Source organism: Callorhinchus milii, unplaced genomic scaffold, assembly GCF_018977255.1.
Source record: "Callorhinchus milii isolate IMCB2004 unplaced genomic scaffold, IMCB_Cmil_1.0 Scaffold4, whole genome shotgun sequence".
NCBI classification, from domain to species: domain Eukaryota; kingdom Metazoa; phylum Chordata; class Chondrichthyes; order Chimaeriformes; family Callorhinchidae; genus Callorhinchus; species Callorhinchus milii.
Genome location: NW_024704745.1, coordinates 80,650,286 through 80,666,646, shown reverse-complemented (window position 1 = coordinate 80,666,646; position 16,361 = coordinate 80,650,286). Strand labels below are relative to the sequence as shown.

Here is a 16,361-nt window from a genome sequence, read left to right as displayed (position 1 = left end):
GGCTCAAATGCGCAAACTCCCTGCTTGTCGGCCTCCCCAACTCCTCCCTCCACAGGCTGCAGATCACCCAGAGTTCTGCAGCCCGTGTCCTCTCCCGCACCGGGCTCCATAACCCTATCACCCCTATCCTCGCCCGACTCCACTGGCTTCCCATCACACAGTTTAAGATCCTGGTATTCACCTTCATAGATTTGCTCCTCCCTACCTCTGTGACCTCCTCACCCCCTACAAACCTGCACACTCCCTCGGCTCAGCGGGTTCTAGCCTGCTTCACGTGCCTTGTCTGCCCCACCATTGGCGGGTGGGCTTTCAGCCTCTGCCCTATGGAACTCATCCCTCAGTCCCTCCGCCTCGCACCCTCCTTTACCTCCTTCAAGGCACGTCTCAAGACCCTCCGCTTCAACCGTGCCTTCGGTCACCCTCCTACACCTTCCCTCCCTCCACCCCTCCTGATCCAATCACCATCTCAGGTGAAGATCCCTGACTGCCTTGGGACGTGCTCCTGACATGAAAGGCGCTATACAAATGTCATTTGTTATTTGTTTTGTTGTTGTGTAGTATCTCAGCCTGAAACCCTGCCATTGAATAGGGATTCGCTACCCAGGGAGGCGGAGAAAACAGATGGTGTGGAGCATATTCAAGAAAGAATTTATTCTGCTGTACTCCATCCCTGTTTTTAACTTGGTGACGCACAACAAAGACACCGGATAATAATAATAATAATCCTTGCATTTGATATAGCACCTGATCACGTCATTGAGACATCTCAAAGCGCTTCACAGAATATACTGTAAAGTGCAGTGACTGTGGCCAAAACATGGCAGCCAATTTGCACACAGCGGTGACCCACAAACAGCCAAGAAGTGAATGAACAGTCTTATCTGGGGGATTGTTGACTCGGACAACGGACAGAGAAACTACCTTTTATTTTTGAATCTATAACGTGCACTTGAACAAACACAGATCAGACCTCGATTTCAATAACTCACCTGAAGGCCGACAATGCCATGCTCCCCACGCACTGGAGAGTCGGCCTACACCATGAGCTCAAAGTCCTGACCCACAACGTTCTGACTTGGAGGCGAGAGGGCTATCACTGTGCTAGGCTGTGCCAGGGAAATGTTTGAGGGAGCGGGGAGTCAGACTGAGTGATTTGGAAGGAGAAAGGAATGCAATCCAATTAAATAGGATTAGCATTTCACATGGATCAGGAAAGGGATTAACCTATTTCATTCATATCTCATTTCATATGATCAGAAGAGGGCTCCAAATGAAAGTGGTTTCATGGCCCACGTGATCTCATCCATCCCGAATACCCACCCAATCATCCTCGCTTCACAGCAGCGAGCTGGTGTTTTTAATTGAGTCCTGTGCCCTGGCCTGAGCCTCCTTGTCTGATATCGGGTGGGGCTCTGGCTGCTGAGGGCCGGACACCGTCCGGGGGCACATAAACCACATCCTGACCATAATAAGCTCAGAATAACCTCATATCCGGGCAGAGCCTGAGCCCCCGGTGACTGTCCCCTGATTGGCTAATCTTGTAACCGGGCAGAGCCTGAGCCCCCGGTGACTGTCCCTGATTGGCTAATCTTGTAACCGGGCAGAGCCTGAGGCCCCGGTGACTGTCCCCTGATTGGCTAATCTTGTAACCGGGCAGAGCCTGAGGCCCCGGTGACTGTCCCTGATTGGCTAATCTCATATCCGGGCAGAGCCTGAGCCCCGGTGACTGTCCACTGATTGGCTAATCTTGTAACCGGGCAGAGCCTGAGGCCCCGGTGACTGTCCACTGATTGGCTAATCTTGTAACCGGGCAGAGCCTGAGGCCCCGGTGACTGTCCCCTGATTGGCTCGGGGCCTGCGTATGTGTCACCTACATTTTTGCTCATCGGACAATGACGTTGGGAATGGTTTGAGGGTTGGATGAAAGCATCCTCCGGCCCGAGGCCAGTTGGAACTCTCTGATCTAAATAAGACGGGTCGACATTGAGGTCAGATTGCCCTCTAAAAAGTGGGGAGGTGGATTGGTTTTGCTCTTGAATAACACTCTATTAAATGCCATGGAAACTGTTTAGTGGGATCTGCGGTGGGAGGAATTTTAGATACTGAGTGGCTAATCCATCTACAATTGTGCCAATAATCCCCCAGGATTAATATTGTTCACTCACTTCATGGCTGTTTGTGGGACGTGGCTGTTTGTAAATTTGGCTGTCGCATTCACCTACAAATACACAGTCACTACACTTATCAGTAAATCCTGTGAAGTGCTTCGACACATTTCAGTGACGTGATAAGATGCCATATCAAGGGATATTTATTGTTTCTCAGACTTTTTCATGCACTTTCCTCTCCTGAGGTGCTTTTAGTGATCGTGTCCCGAAATCCAGGAACTCCCCATCCTTGTTCCCTTCACCTTCTCCCACCTTGAATGTCTTCAGATCGCATCTTTCTCTCTGACTGTGCCTACAGTCACCTCCCATCTCTCCCTGGCTCGGCGTCAGGCTCCTCCACTGTTTATTGCTCCGAGTTGCAGTGTAAATGCAAATTGTTGCTGCTGTTTGCGGACCTTGCTGTGTGTGTTTTTATCTGGAGTTGATGGCCAGGGCACCAGGAAAAACTCCCTTCTCTGTGTGAGTTGTCTGTGAACAGCCTCTTGTTTTGATGTCTCATCCAAAGGGAGGCACCCCTGACAATGTACAAGGGGGTTCATAAAGTCCTGCAGTAAATCGCACTAACTGGTCAGTTTACTGGAGGGAAAAAATCATGGGGGAACAGGACTTTGTGGACCCCCTGTGGCATTCCCCACCCAACCACCCAGTACTGTGTTGGATCGTCAGCCCAGACTATGAGCTCAAAAGTCCTAAAGTCCTGAACCCGCAACCTTCTGACTGAGGTGAGAGTGCAACCGACTGAGCCAGGCGGACACCTTGAACCATATAATAAATGGAGCTGCGCTAGTTAATGTGCTGACCTGCTACCCTCTCTTTTACAGCTTGTATACAAGAACCCTATATCTGAAGTACAGACCTAAAGTGAAGGTAGGTCTATATGTAAATGGAGTAAGTCCGGTTTAGTGCGGACCTTCCTCAAAGTTAATAGTGGCTTAAAGGGAGAGTATAAACTTGCTTCCCAAAAAACTTTCCAAGACACTGTGTTTGGTTGTGATCATTTTTAATGTGAAGCTACCTGGAAAGTAGACCTACTGACTGCTGGTAAACAGAGGCATGTCGAGTAAGGAAACTTGCCTAAGGTTTCAACCCTGCCCGGCAATCGAGCCTTGGTCCTCTCGCTTCCTTTATTCTTCAAATCCTTCCATCCCAACCCACTAGCTGGAACACCTCCCAGAGCCCCTCCGGCTCGTCAGTCCCTCACTGCTTTCCAGGGGTAATATTCCCTTCAAATAATAATAATGTGGTCACACAATCCACGACTGTTTGTGTGACGCTGCTGTGCGCAATTTTGTGTTTCGCCCACAAAATACAAAGCCAATTCACTTTAAGGTATATCCTGTGAAGCGCTTTGAGATGTCTCGAAGACATGTTAAGGCACTGTATCAAATCCAAGGATTATTATTTCAAGATCCGTCTCAAGACCTTCCTCTTAAGGACTGCGCTTTGGGTCACCTTTCCCCTTTCTCAGCCCCAGCTCGGGTGCCCAGCCATGACTTTGTCAAGCGCCTTGGGACGTCCTCCCAAAAAGAAAGGCGCCATATCATAAATATAATGTATATTGTGTTATGCTACGTTGACGGAAACCATACTCCTTGGCTCCCATCAATGTCTTTACTCCTGCGGATCTAAACTCCTCAGCCTCCCTGGGCTCTCCCTCAGACTCACCGAACCAGTGCACAATCTAAGCATTTGGTTCGACCCACAGCTGCCCTTCCTCCACATCCGGTCCCTATCAGGAACCGCCTTCTTCCACCTCCGTACCTTACCCCAAATGCACCCGAAACCCTCGTGTATGTGTTTGTCACCTCCCGCCTGGATTACTCCAACCCCCTCCTCGCCGTCTCCCCGGCTGCACACGATCAGCCCATTCAGACTCTGCCGCCCACATACCGACCCGACCCAACTCCACACCCACATCTCCCCAGCTCTGGCCCCGGCTCCACTGGCTCCCCATCACCAACACATCCACTTCAACATCCTCACTCTCGTGTTCAAACCCCTTCACTCCCTGACCCGTCCCTCCCTCCCCGACCCCCTCACTCCCCAATCCACCACCCGGGGCCTCCGCTCGACGGGCACCGGCTCCGCTCGTCCCTCACACCCTCCGCCCCACCATCGGAGGTCGAGCTTTCAGCCACTAGACCCCAAAACTCTGGAACACTCTCCCTCAATCCCTCCGCCTCGCCCCCTCGCTCTCCTCTTTCAAGTGCCGCCTGAAAACTCCCCTCTTCGACCATATGTACGGCCATCTCCCCCTCCCCCCCGGCTCGGAGTCAGGCTCCGCTATTGTTAAGCTCCGAGGCGCTGCCCTGCGTGGAGGACGCTATATAGGGGCAATTTGTTGTTGTTGTATTATGTTCACAATGCTGAGCTGTGTCTCTGTCTGTGCTTTAACCTCTCCAGTTTCTGTTGGGAGTTTGGCCTGTCATTTTGGTGGAGCCCCCGAAGTCCCAGTAAGAAGACCACAGAAAAGTTTTTGAGAGAGAGAGAGAGAGAGAAAGGAAAGCAAACTCTCATGCTGCGCAGGCTGACCTCTGCCATTCCAGATCGGTTGACGCGATTCTACAATGTGTTATTTATCTGAATCATGAAGAGATGCACATCGGAGGTTCCTGATCATGATGTGTGCGCGGTGGGTGGGGTGGGGTGGGGGATGAGGGCGGGGTTTGTTTTGGGGTTGGGGTTGTTTTTTGGGTTGTTCATCACTGCCAGGTGTAGTAAACGTACTGAGAGAGAGTTTGTTTATATACAGGAGGTAATCAACATGTGGCCTCCCTCCCTCCTGTGGTGCGGCACTTACACTTGGCTTAACAACAGCAGCGGAGCCTCACAAAACATCACTGGCCAAGTACTTGGTCAGATTATATAATAATAATAATAATCCTTGTATTTGATACAGCGCCTTATCATGTCGTCAAGACGGCTCAAAGCACTTCACAGGAAACACTGTAAAGTGGTTTTGATTGTGTTTGTGGGAGGAACAACACATTTGTATATAATATGGATTATATATATTACATAATATCTCTGTGCCACACACTGTTGTAGTAGTAATAATAACTGTTGTAGTTACAAAAATAATATTATTATATTAATAATATTTTATTATTAAGTGGGGGGGTTTATTTCTTGCTCTCAACCAGGTCTGCCAAAGATTTTTTTTCCCCCTCCCTCTTTCCCGCTCCATGTGCACACACAAAATCGCACACACAAAATCGCACACAAGCACGCACACACACACAAAAAAAACCCACTCACACACATTCTTCCCCATCTCCTCTATTTCACCCCCCATCAAAGCTGGCTGACCTGGTACTGCTATTGAACAGGTAATCACCTGTTCCTGGTACCTGGTGTGTGGTGCTATAATGGGAGGATGGTGTGTGTTTGTTGGGGGAGTGGCGGTCAGAGCTCCAATAAAGGCTAAGGGTCCCAGTGCCTGGGCTGCGGCATATCCCAGTCCTCTCTCCCCCGTGAAACTTGTTAAAAGAGACCTTCTTTTTATAGTGTGCACTAGTGGTTGGTTGGTGGTGGGTGGGTAGTTGGTGGGTGGTGAGTGGGTAGTTGGTGGGTGGTGAGTGGGTAGTTGGTGGGTGGTGGGTGGGTAGTTGGTGGTGGGTGGGTTGGTGGTGGGTGGTTGGTTGGTGGTGGGTGGGTGGGATGGATGGGTAGTTGGTGGGTGGGTAGTTGGTGGGTGGTGGGTGGGTAGTTGGTTGGTGGTAGGTGGGTGGTTGGTGGTGGGTGGGTTGGTGGTGGGTGGTTGGTTGGTGGTGGGTTGGTGGTGGGTGGATGGGTAGTTGGGTGGGTAGTTGGTTAGTGGTGGGTGGGTGGTTGGTGGGTGGGTAGTTGGTTGGTGGTGGGTGTTGGTTGGTGGTGGGTTGGTTGGTGGTGGGTGGGTGGGTAGTTGGTTGGTGGTGGGTCGGTTGGTTGGTGGTGGGTGGGTGGGTAGTTGGTTGGTGGTGGGTGGGTGGGTGGTTGGTTGGTGGTGAGTGGGTGGTTGGTTGGTGGTGGGTGGGTGGGTGGTGGGTAGTTGGTTGGTGGTGGGTGGGTGGGTAGTTGGTTGGTGGTGGGTGGTGGTGGTGGATGGGTAGTTGGTGGGTGCGTAGTTGGTTGGTGGTGGATGGGTGGGTAGTTGGTTAGTGGTGGGTGGGTGGTTGGTGGTGTTGGTTGGTGGGTGGGTGGTTGGTGGGTAGTCAGTTGGTGGTGGGTGGGTAGTCGTTTGGTGGTGGGTGGTTGGTGGTGGGTGGGTTGGTGGGTGGGTGGGTAGTTGGTTGGTGGGGTGGTGGTGGGTGGGTAGTTGGTGGGTGGTGGGTGGGTGGTAGTTGGTTGGGTGGTGGGTGGGTGGGTAGTTGGTTGGTGGGGTGGGGGTGGGTGGGTAGTTGGTTGGTGGTGGGTGGGTGGTGGTAGTTGGTTGGTGGTGTGGGTGGGTAGTTGGTTGGTGGGTGGGTGGTGGGTGGGTGGGTAGTTGGTTGGTGGTGGGTGGGTGGGTAGTTGGTTGGTGGTTGGTGGTGGGTGGTGTGGGTGGGTAGTTGGTTGGTGGTGGGTGTTGGGTGGGTGGGTAGTTGGTTGGTGGTGGGTGGTGGGTGGGTGGGTGGGTAGTTGGTTGGTGGTGGGTGGGTGGGTGGGTGGGTAGTTGGTTGGTGGTGGGTGGTGGGTGGGTGGGTGGGTAGTTGGTTGGTGGTGGGTCGGTTGGATTGCACATCCTTTCCTTATAATCAGTGGCTTTGTTTGGAGTGTTTATGGCTGACGGGGATTGTGTAATTTTTTTTTACTAATATTGCTTTTTATTTACCCACTCCTGGAGAGAGTGTTACTGAGGGAGTGAGGCAGAGAGTGAGGCTGTGTGTGGGGGGGGGGAGGTAGGGTTGGAGTGAGTTATAATTGCTTTAACATATGGGCCTGAACACTCCTGCCTCCTGTTTTTGTTTTCCAATATCTTCACCTCCTCTCTATCCTCTTCCCATTCCCTTTCTCTGTTTTAAAAAAATACTAATAATAATCCTGGCATTTGATACAGCGCCTTATCATGTTTTTGAGACATCTCAAAGCGCTTCACAGGATTCACTGTAAAATGACTTGATGAGGGAAGAGGTGGCTGAGAAGATCCTTGCGCTTTACATGGGGCACTGTCACCTCGGCTGGAGAGACTCTGGGTGGTACCTTGTCAGCTGGGGCTCCGCCACACATGGAAACCCATCACTGCTTAAAGATAAACTAGAAAAATAAAATAATCCTTGAGATTTGCTCCTGGGCCTCTCATGATGGGCAGGACGCAGGACGTCTCAAAGCTCTTCACAGGATCTCACTGGGAAGTGTAGTGACTGTATTTTGTAGGCGACCAAACTAATAAAAGCAGGCCAGCCCCAGCTGAACTCTCGCTTCTCAAAGCCAAATCAGACAAATGCCATTTAACAACCACTAAATAGCCAATCACATCAGGGTCCGTGCGGTCACTCCATCACCATGACTGAGGGGCTGCGGGACATGGGGAAGGAGCAGCAGTGTTAGTGGGGAGAGAATGTGCTTCAACTTCTTCGGTGGGGTCAGAATTCATTAACTCCCAACACATTCCGTATTCCGTTCCTTATTTATTGGATACTGTTTGAGGACACTCGATGGGGTCTCAGTGGTGCACAATTCGACCTCAATAAAGTCCTTCACTCCTCCACCCCTCCTCCCACCTTTCCCCCTATCTCTCCCCCCACCAGTAATGCTGGGTCTGTAATGCTGAGTGTTTTGGGACCAAATCTATATTAATCATTTGCGTGTGTGTGTGTGTGTGTGTGTAAGTATGTGTGGGTATATGTGGGTATGTCTATGTAGGTGTGTGTTTGTGTGTGTGAGTATATTTGTGGGTATGTGTGTGTATGTGTGTGTGGATGTGTGGGTATGTGTGTGTGGATGTGTGTGTATAAGTGTGAGTGTGTGGGTACGTGTCTGCGTATGTGAGTGTATATGTGGGTATGTATGTGTGTAAGTGTATGTGTGGGTATGTGTCTATGTGTGTAAGTGTATGTGTGGGTATGTGTCTATGTGTGTAAGTGTATGTGTGGGTATGTGTCTGTGTGTAAGTATGTGTGGGTATGTGTCTGTGTGTAAGTGTATGTGTGGGTATGTGTCTGTGTGTAAGTGTATGTGTGGGTATGTGTCTGTGTGTAAGTGTATGTGGGTATGTGTCTGTGTGTAAGTGTATGTGTGGGTATGTGTCTGTGTGTAAGTGTATGTGGGTATGTGTGTGAGTGAAGGGAGAGAGACAAGTTTTCAAAACACGTTTTAATTATGTTATTAATGCTTTTGATACAGAGCCTTTTCACTTCGCTGAGACATTTAAAAAGCGCTTCACAGAATTTACTGTAAATTAGAGTGACTGTTTGACTACATTACTTAATTAAGGAACGTAGTGTGTTTTGGGGAGGGCAGGATTTTACCACTGATTTAACAGTACATAACTGTTTTTTTTAATTTCCCACTTGTAGTTGCTTTGGTTGGGGAAAGAAGGTAGAAAGGTGGGAATTATGTTTTATATATGTGTTTATATTATTGTTTTTGTTTAGTCCAAAGATCCAAGGGGTCAAATCTCTTTTCTCTCCCCCCAATCCCCTCTTACTCCGCCCCTCCAACCAGCAGTCCCCCCCTTTCTCTTCCATCTCTTTCCCCCTTGCCCACTTCTCTCTCTTACTCTTACCCCCTCTCTTTCGCTCCTCTCTTCCCCCACTTTCTCTTCCCCTCTCCCCCCTCCCTTCCCAATCACTCCAAAAGCCTTAGGCCCCAGGTCCCAGGCGTTGTCAAAGCAGCAGCTCCACTCCACCAGTGTCCAGACGTCCTCAGCAGCTCTTTCTGTTTGTCCTGTTCTGAGCTGCTGTGGAGTGTCACATAGAGCTTTCCATGAGTCCATGACTATTGGCGCTGGATCCACTCACTCAGTACCAGTCTCTCTCTTGAGGTCATTGCATTTATTTAGCGTCTTTCACGGGAGGGTGTCCCAAGGCGCTGAAACGTAACGGGAAACGATGGGAATTTCAAGCCTTGAGGGAGACGTGTGCTGAGGTCAGGGCTGCTGGAACCCATCCCTTGCAGGTCCTGACCTCACTGAGGTGTTGTTTACCAGGGGCGGGCGGGTGGGTGGGCACATGTCCTGTGCTTTCACTCGCTCGTTCAGTCTTCCATAACATGTCTTTGTGATCAGTTTCCCCTCCCCCCAATAATGCATTTGATTTAACGCCTTACCACGTCATTTAGACGTCTCAAAGCGCTTCACAAGCATACTGTAAAGTGTAGTGACTGTGTATGTGGGCAAAAAGTGTTAGCGAATTGTGCACAGCAGTAAGTGTCCCACAAGCAGTCGTGGATTGAATGACTACATTTTTGGGGGAATTTTTACTTTCAGAAAGTGATTTGCCAATGGACTAACAAGTGGTCTTACTCAGTGTTAGGTAAACGGAGGCGTGTGTGTGGAGTAAGGAAACTCGCCTGAGATTTCACCCTGACCTGTGCTCTCTAATACAAACTAATGAGGTATTTTCGTGATTATTCAGTGTCGGGACAGGGGGGTTCCTGGCTGGGCTCCCCAGGCAGTGAGGGGCCGGGAGAACAGTCAGGAATCAACAGCCAAGCTTAGCAATTGGGGAAAGGGGTGGGTTTTTGAGGAGAGAGAGAGAGTCGCCCTTTCTTGTAAAAGCTGGAAGCACACACTATTTTGAATTATGCTGTACTAAAATATTTCGATATTAATTAATGTGATGAACACATTTTGCGAGGATTAAAAATTGACGGGAAAAAAACAATGGTAACTGGCTTTTGTGTCTGAAAGCGCATGAGGTGCTCAAAGGTATAATAATCCTGGCATTTGTTACAGCGCCTTATCATGTCATGGAGACGTCTCAAAGCGCTTCACAGGATACAATGTGAAGCGAATTGACTATATGTGCAAAACACGGAAGCCAATTGCTCATAGCAGCGTCTCACAAACAGTCGTGGATTGAAGTGACCACATTTTTTTCAAGGAATTTTTTACCCCCAGAAAGCGATCAGTCAATGGACTAACATCTGGGTTCCTACTTACTGCTGGTAAATGCGAGGAGGCGCGTGGAGTGAGGAAACTTGCCTAAGGTTTCTCCCTGCCCGGGAATCGAACCGGGTCCTCTAATTTGCGAGGCGAGTGCTCTAACCACTGAGCTACAGGACACCACAAGTTATGCCACAGACACCGAATGTGTCTTGTCTCCTGGCTGTAGGGATGCCCTATCGACCCCCAGACTCTGTCCTTAGATACTTGAATTGCCTCATTGAGATGCTACACTGAGTCTGTGTCTGCTCAGGTTGAAGATCTCTTTCAAGGCCCTTCTCAAGACCCTCCTCTTCTTTGACCATGTTCCCAGCTCTGTCCCGACCTGGCCCAGCTGCACCCCTTCACCAGCGATCTGTCCCGCCAGCTTCCCGCTGCTTGTCCAGTTAGGACCACCCTCCCCGTTAGGGCTTTGGGTTGTTCGACATCCAACAGGTGCAGGTTTGATCCTCACTGGGGGTGTGTCAGGTACGGAAACTCTCCGTGAGCTTCAGACAGCACACAGCTCAGCATCGCCACAACAACAACTTGCATTACACAGCGGAGCGCTTGATAGTGGCGGAGCATGACCCTGAGCTGCGAGGAGGGCAGGGGTGATCGCAGACACGATCCAAAAGGAAGGTCTTCAGGTGCGACCTGAAGATGAGGAAGGAAGGGACAAGGCCGAGGGATTGAGGAAGAGAGTTCCAGAGTTTCGGAATGTAGTGGCTGAAAGCGCGGACTGCAATGGTGGAACGGAGGGGACGGGGGACTAGCTGGAGGCCGGAGCCAGTTGAGTGGAGGCAGCTGGTGCTGGGCTGGGCTGGGGGGGTGGGGAGCAGGTGGGAGAGGTAGGGAGGTGCCAGGGCATGAAGGGATTTGAAAACGAGTTTGAGGATCTTGAAATCGACCACCATCTTCCTGTCCACAGCTCAGACACACGTCCCTTCCCACTGAGCGATGGTTCCCCAGTTGGAGGTATGGAGTTTAAGCAGGAGCTGCTGGTCTCTCTGCAGCCAACCACGTTGGGTTCCAGGCGCTGGATGTACAAACGTGTCACAAACTCGGATCTGGGTAACACCTTCCAGCAGCTGCCACCCCAAGCCTCAGAGTTTCCTCATCAGCTATCTATCTGGTGGGCATCTGCCTTCAGCGTGGAGGGAGGACCTTTACAGGACGGCTTGTGATGCCAGCCACCTTGATGTTCTCGAGGTCCAAGTCCACGAGGCTGGAGTACACCCGTCAGTGAACCCACCGACTCCCGAAGGCACAGCTACAAGGTTTATGAAAGGTTTGTACAGTACATCACAGCGAGACATCTCAAAGTGCTTTATAGTAATTGTTCTCAAGTTTAATAACTATTTTGAAGGTATATTGCAGCAGAGTTCCAATGTATATGCCACCACACATGGCCATCATCTCGGTATCCATACCAATTATATCTGGGGCGTGTTAGCCAAGACACCAGGTTCCCATTACTCCAGGTCACTGATTATAGCAGCCCGGCCCGGCTCATCGACAGGATCCTTCCCTCAGCTCCTGTTAACCCCACAGCCAAAGCCCTAACGGGGAGGGGGTCCTCGCTGGACAAGCAGCGGGAAAGCTTGGCCAGACAGTGATAGCAATGGCCAAGCTGTGTGGGTTTAGCCGGTTAGACTCCAGCAGTTACCCCAACACACACTCTGGGCCCCCCCCAAGCCTTGGCTCTCGCCACCCTGTGCCTAATACTTTCTGGAATTAGATAATTGGGGTGTCCCTCCAGGGAGGGAGAGCACATTCAATTCCAGACACAGGGAAATTTTCATGGTGGCATATGTATGTGGAACTCTTAGTCTGGTTTGGATACTCTTAAACACGGTGATGAGTCTCTTCATATATCATTTAAGGCGAGTTTTGAACCCACAGTGTTATTGGAAAAGAGAAGGGAGTTTGTCCTTGGAGTCCTGTCCAACAATTCCCACATAATAAAATTGTCGTTCATCTCACTGCTGTTTGTTGGACATTGTTATGTGCAAATTGGCTGCTGTGTTTCGTCTACAAAATACACATTCACTACACTTTACAATAACGACTGTGAAGCGATGTTTTGAGATGATAAGGCACCATATCAAATGTAATGACTGTTGTTATTCCCCCCATTGCCAGCGGAGGGGGCACTCGCACTACCATAATAATAATAATAATAATAATAATAATTCTGGCATTTGGTACAGAGCCTCATCACATTTTCGAGACATCTCAAAGCGCTTCACAGGACACACTGTAAAGTGAAATGATTGTATATTTTATGGGCAGCCAATTGTGCACAGCACTGTTCCACAAACAGTCACGGATTGAAGTGATCACTTTATTATTTTTAATTTTTCAAACAGTAATAATCCTGGCATTTTATATAGGCCTTTCAAGTCAGAAGGATGTCTCAAAGTGCTTTGCAGGATATGGTGTAAAGTGGTGTGACTGTGTTTATGGGCAAAACACAGCAGCCAATTTGTACGCAGCAACAGCCAACAACAACAACAACGTCCACACCGGATGGCGTCTCAGAGCTTCACAGTAACGGATCCCGAGGCAGGGGGAGGGGAAGGGGGAGGTGACCAAAGGCACGGTCGAAGCGTCCTTCCTCAACTCAGTGCGAAAGGGATGGCCTCTGATTTTAAGGTTGTGACTCCTGGTTTCAGTTTTAGTTTCTCCAAGTTTTTTAATTTTTAATTTTTGTTTAGTTTCTGTTTACCAGAAGTGAGAATAGGAATCGATTGGTGGAGAGACTGGAGAAGTTGGGATTGTTCTCCTTACAGCAGAGAAGGTTGAGGGGCGATTTAATAAAGGTGGTCACAATGATGAGGGGTTTGATAGAGTAGACGGGGAGAGACTGTTCCCACTGGCCGGTGGGTCAGTAACCAGAGGACACAGATTCAAGATAATTGGTAAAAGAATCAGAGGGGAGACGAGTAGAATTGTTTTACACAGAGAGTTGTTGGGGTCTGGAGCACTGCCTGACAGGGTCAGTGGAAACAGATTCAATGACAACCTTCTAAAGGGAATTGGACAGGGACTGGAAGAGGAAACATTTGCCAGGATATGGGGAGAACGCGGGGGAGGGGGACTGATTGGGGTAAGAGCGGGGGAGTGGGATTGATTTGGAAGCTCTTCCAAAGAGCCGGCACAGGCACGATGAGCCGAATGGCCTCCTTCAGTGTTGTAATAATCCCTTCAAGATAAATAAATAAAATAATAATAATTTGGTCACTCAGTCCACGACTGTTTGTGGGACGTCACTGTGCACAATTGTCTGCCGTGTTTCACCCAAAAGATAGTCAAGTATTGTTACCCGGATCCTATTGGAGTTTACAGTGGAGACCGCGGGGGGAGGAGAAACCAGACAGATGCCACGATGGTAGGGCCTGCGATGCCCGAAGGAGAAGATCAAACGGACCAGAAGAGCACCAGCCGGTCTGCCCTGTGATCAGTGCTCTCTCTGCTCTCTCGTCTGTCTCTCTCTTTGTTAAACTGCGATATAAATATTCCCTCCATCAAAGCAAAGAAATGCTGCTCCCGTTTCATCTCGTAATATTCCCTTTAATTTGGCTCCTGACGTTTATTGTCAGACAGACGTCCCCTATATTTTGGTACATCCTCTGTGGATCAACCCTTTAAGTCAAAGGTAATGTTTTTATTAGTTGCTTTTCGCAGCCCATTTCTGAGCCCCAAATCTGACAAAATACACAGTGATAATAACAGCCGTCTTCACATTTAATACAGCGCCTGTCATGTGGTGAGGACGTCTCCGAGAGCTTCACCAGGATTTTACTGTGAAGTGTAGTGACTGTGTTTCGTAGACAAATGCAGTAGCCGATTTGACAGCGACGTCCAAACAGCCGTGAAGCGAACAATCACATTTATTTGGGGGATTGGCCGGGCACCGGGAGAGAGAGAGGGAGAGAGAGAAACTCTCCTCTTTCCCAGTAGCCCCGCGGGATCTTTAATGTCCACCTGAACAGGTACAGACGGGACCTCAGTTTGACATCTCATCTGAAGGACGGCACCTCCGACAGTGTGTGGCTCTCACCCCCCAACCACTTCTCGTGCTAATCGGTTAGAAGTGAGATTAATAGTGAAACCCCTCATTGTTTAGTGTGTTGGGACATCCTCTCAGCATGAAAGGTGCTGTATAAATGCAATATATTGTTGCTGTTGATAATAATAATAATCCTTGCATTTGATAGTGTCTTATCCCGTCTTCGAGATGTCTCAAAGCGCTTCAGAGGATATACTGTAAAGTGAATTGACTATATTTTGTGGGCAAAATGCAGCAGCCAATTGTGCACCGCAGCGTCCCACACACAGTCGTGGATTGAATGACCAATATTCTTTTGAAGGGATTATTAACCCCAGAAAGTGATCCGCCGATCGACTAACAACCGGGTTCCCACTCACTGCTGTAAACAGAGGTGTGTGGAGTAAGGAAACTTGCCTCAGGTTTCTCTCTGCCCGGAATCAAACCCGGGTCCTCGCGCTGGCGATGCGAGTGTCTAACCCCTGAGCTACAGGACTCCACGGTTCAGATGTAATTCAGATACAAGGAAAATCAAATCATGTGTCGACATGTGATGATGGCGGATCTTTCTACTTCAGTGGGAGCAGGGTCTTGCTTTCCTTATTGATGTATTGTGTTCATCACTGTTACCCTGTAATCTCCTGCCAGCCCTGACCACCGCTTGTCTTCTTACACAAACTGCTCGTGGACGCTTAGTGCTGCTTCTTTATCTCTGGTTTACCTTCACTCTCTCACGTCCTCACATCCTGCCTCCAGGAGCCATCTGTGTCTGGGGTCATGACACCCTTCTTCTCAAGGCTGAAATACACACATACACACACATACACACATAGGCTGCAGAACAACTCCCAAGTTATTCTCATTTTTTCTGATGGAAACTCGAGATCAACAACAACAAGATTCCATTTATAGTCGGGAGGACGTCGCAAGGCACTCGATCACTGGCTACTTGAGGTTACAGTCCTGTCGTGTGGTTACCGCCTCACAGGCCAGAGGGCCCGGGTTCAAGACTGAAGAGCCTCAAACTTCTCTAATAGTGGCTCACAGCTCGTTCCTCTAATGGGGATCAGCCTCACTGCTCTCCTCCGCACGGCCTCTGGGGGCAGTCTGCAGTATATAAGCTGTAGGTTGACCAGCGCCTGAATGGGAGTCTGGCATTCTCCCTGTTATATGGGAGGGAGAATAGAGAGACCGGGGTAGGCATTCTCTACGTTATGTGTCTCTGTTCTCTATATTCTCTCTATTCTCACTGGGGGCCGGGAATCCTCCCCCTCAGCTCCTGGTAATCCCACAGCCAAAGCCCTAACGGGGAGGGGGGTCCTCGCTGGACAAGCAGCGGGAAAGCTTGGCCAGACAGCGATAGCAATGGCCGAGCTGTGTGGGTTTAGCCGGTTAGACTCCAGCAGTTACCCCAACACACACTCTGGGCCCCCCCCCCCAAGCCTTGGCTCTCGCCAACCTGTGCCTAATACTCTCCGGAATTAGGTAAGGAGGGGGCGTCCCCCCGAGAGAGAGAGAGAGAGAGAGAGAGCGCATTCCATTCCAACAATCTCTCTGGGATTTCCGTGTGTAGTTGGGATGCAGGGAATTCTCAGTTGGGTTTGCAGACTCTGATCACAGTGATGGGTTTCCGTGTGTGTCAGACAATTAAATTTGATTTACTGTGAAGTGTAGTGACTGACTGTATTTTGTAGGTTAACGCAGCAGCCAATTTACACACAGCAGTGTCCCCTGAAACAACAAAAACAACAACAAATTGCCCCTACATAGCGTCCTCCAAGCAGTGCAGCGTCTCAGAGCTTAACAGAGCCTGACTCCGAGCCGGGGGGGAGGGGGAGATGGCCGTACATATGGTCGAAGAGAAAGGTTTTTAGGCGGCACTTGAAAGAGGAGAGCGAGGGGGTGAGGCGGAGGGATTGAGGGAGAGTGTTCCAGAGTTTTGGGGTCTAGTGGCTGAAAGTGCGACCTCCGATGGTGGGGCGGAGGGTGTGAGGGACGAGCGGAGCCGGTGCCCGTCGAGCGGAGGCCCCGGGTGGTGATTTGGGGAGTGAGGGGGTCGGGGAGGGAAGGGTCAGGGAGTGAAAAGCGCTATATC

At 49.9% G+C, this 16,361-nt stretch overlaps 1 protein-coding gene across 1 annotated transcript in view; it reads left to right on the top strand.

Annotated features, from left to right (window-relative positions):
- Positions 1 to 4,765, top strand: part of acer3 (alkaline ceramidase 3) — an 88,532-nt gene extending 83,767 nt beyond the window's left edge. Inside the window, exons 10-11 of the mRNA XM_042334306.1 lie at positions 2,990 to 3,035; positions 4,572 to 4,765. Of these exons, the coding sequence (XP_042190240.1) occupies positions 2,990 to 3,035; positions 4,572 to 4,625 (100 nt within the window). The 3' untranslated portion in view covers positions 4,626 to 4,765. The remainder of the gene's footprint in view (positions 1 to 2,989; positions 3,036 to 4,571) is intronic.
- The last annotated feature ends 11,596 nt before the right edge of the window (positions 4,766 to 16,361 follow it).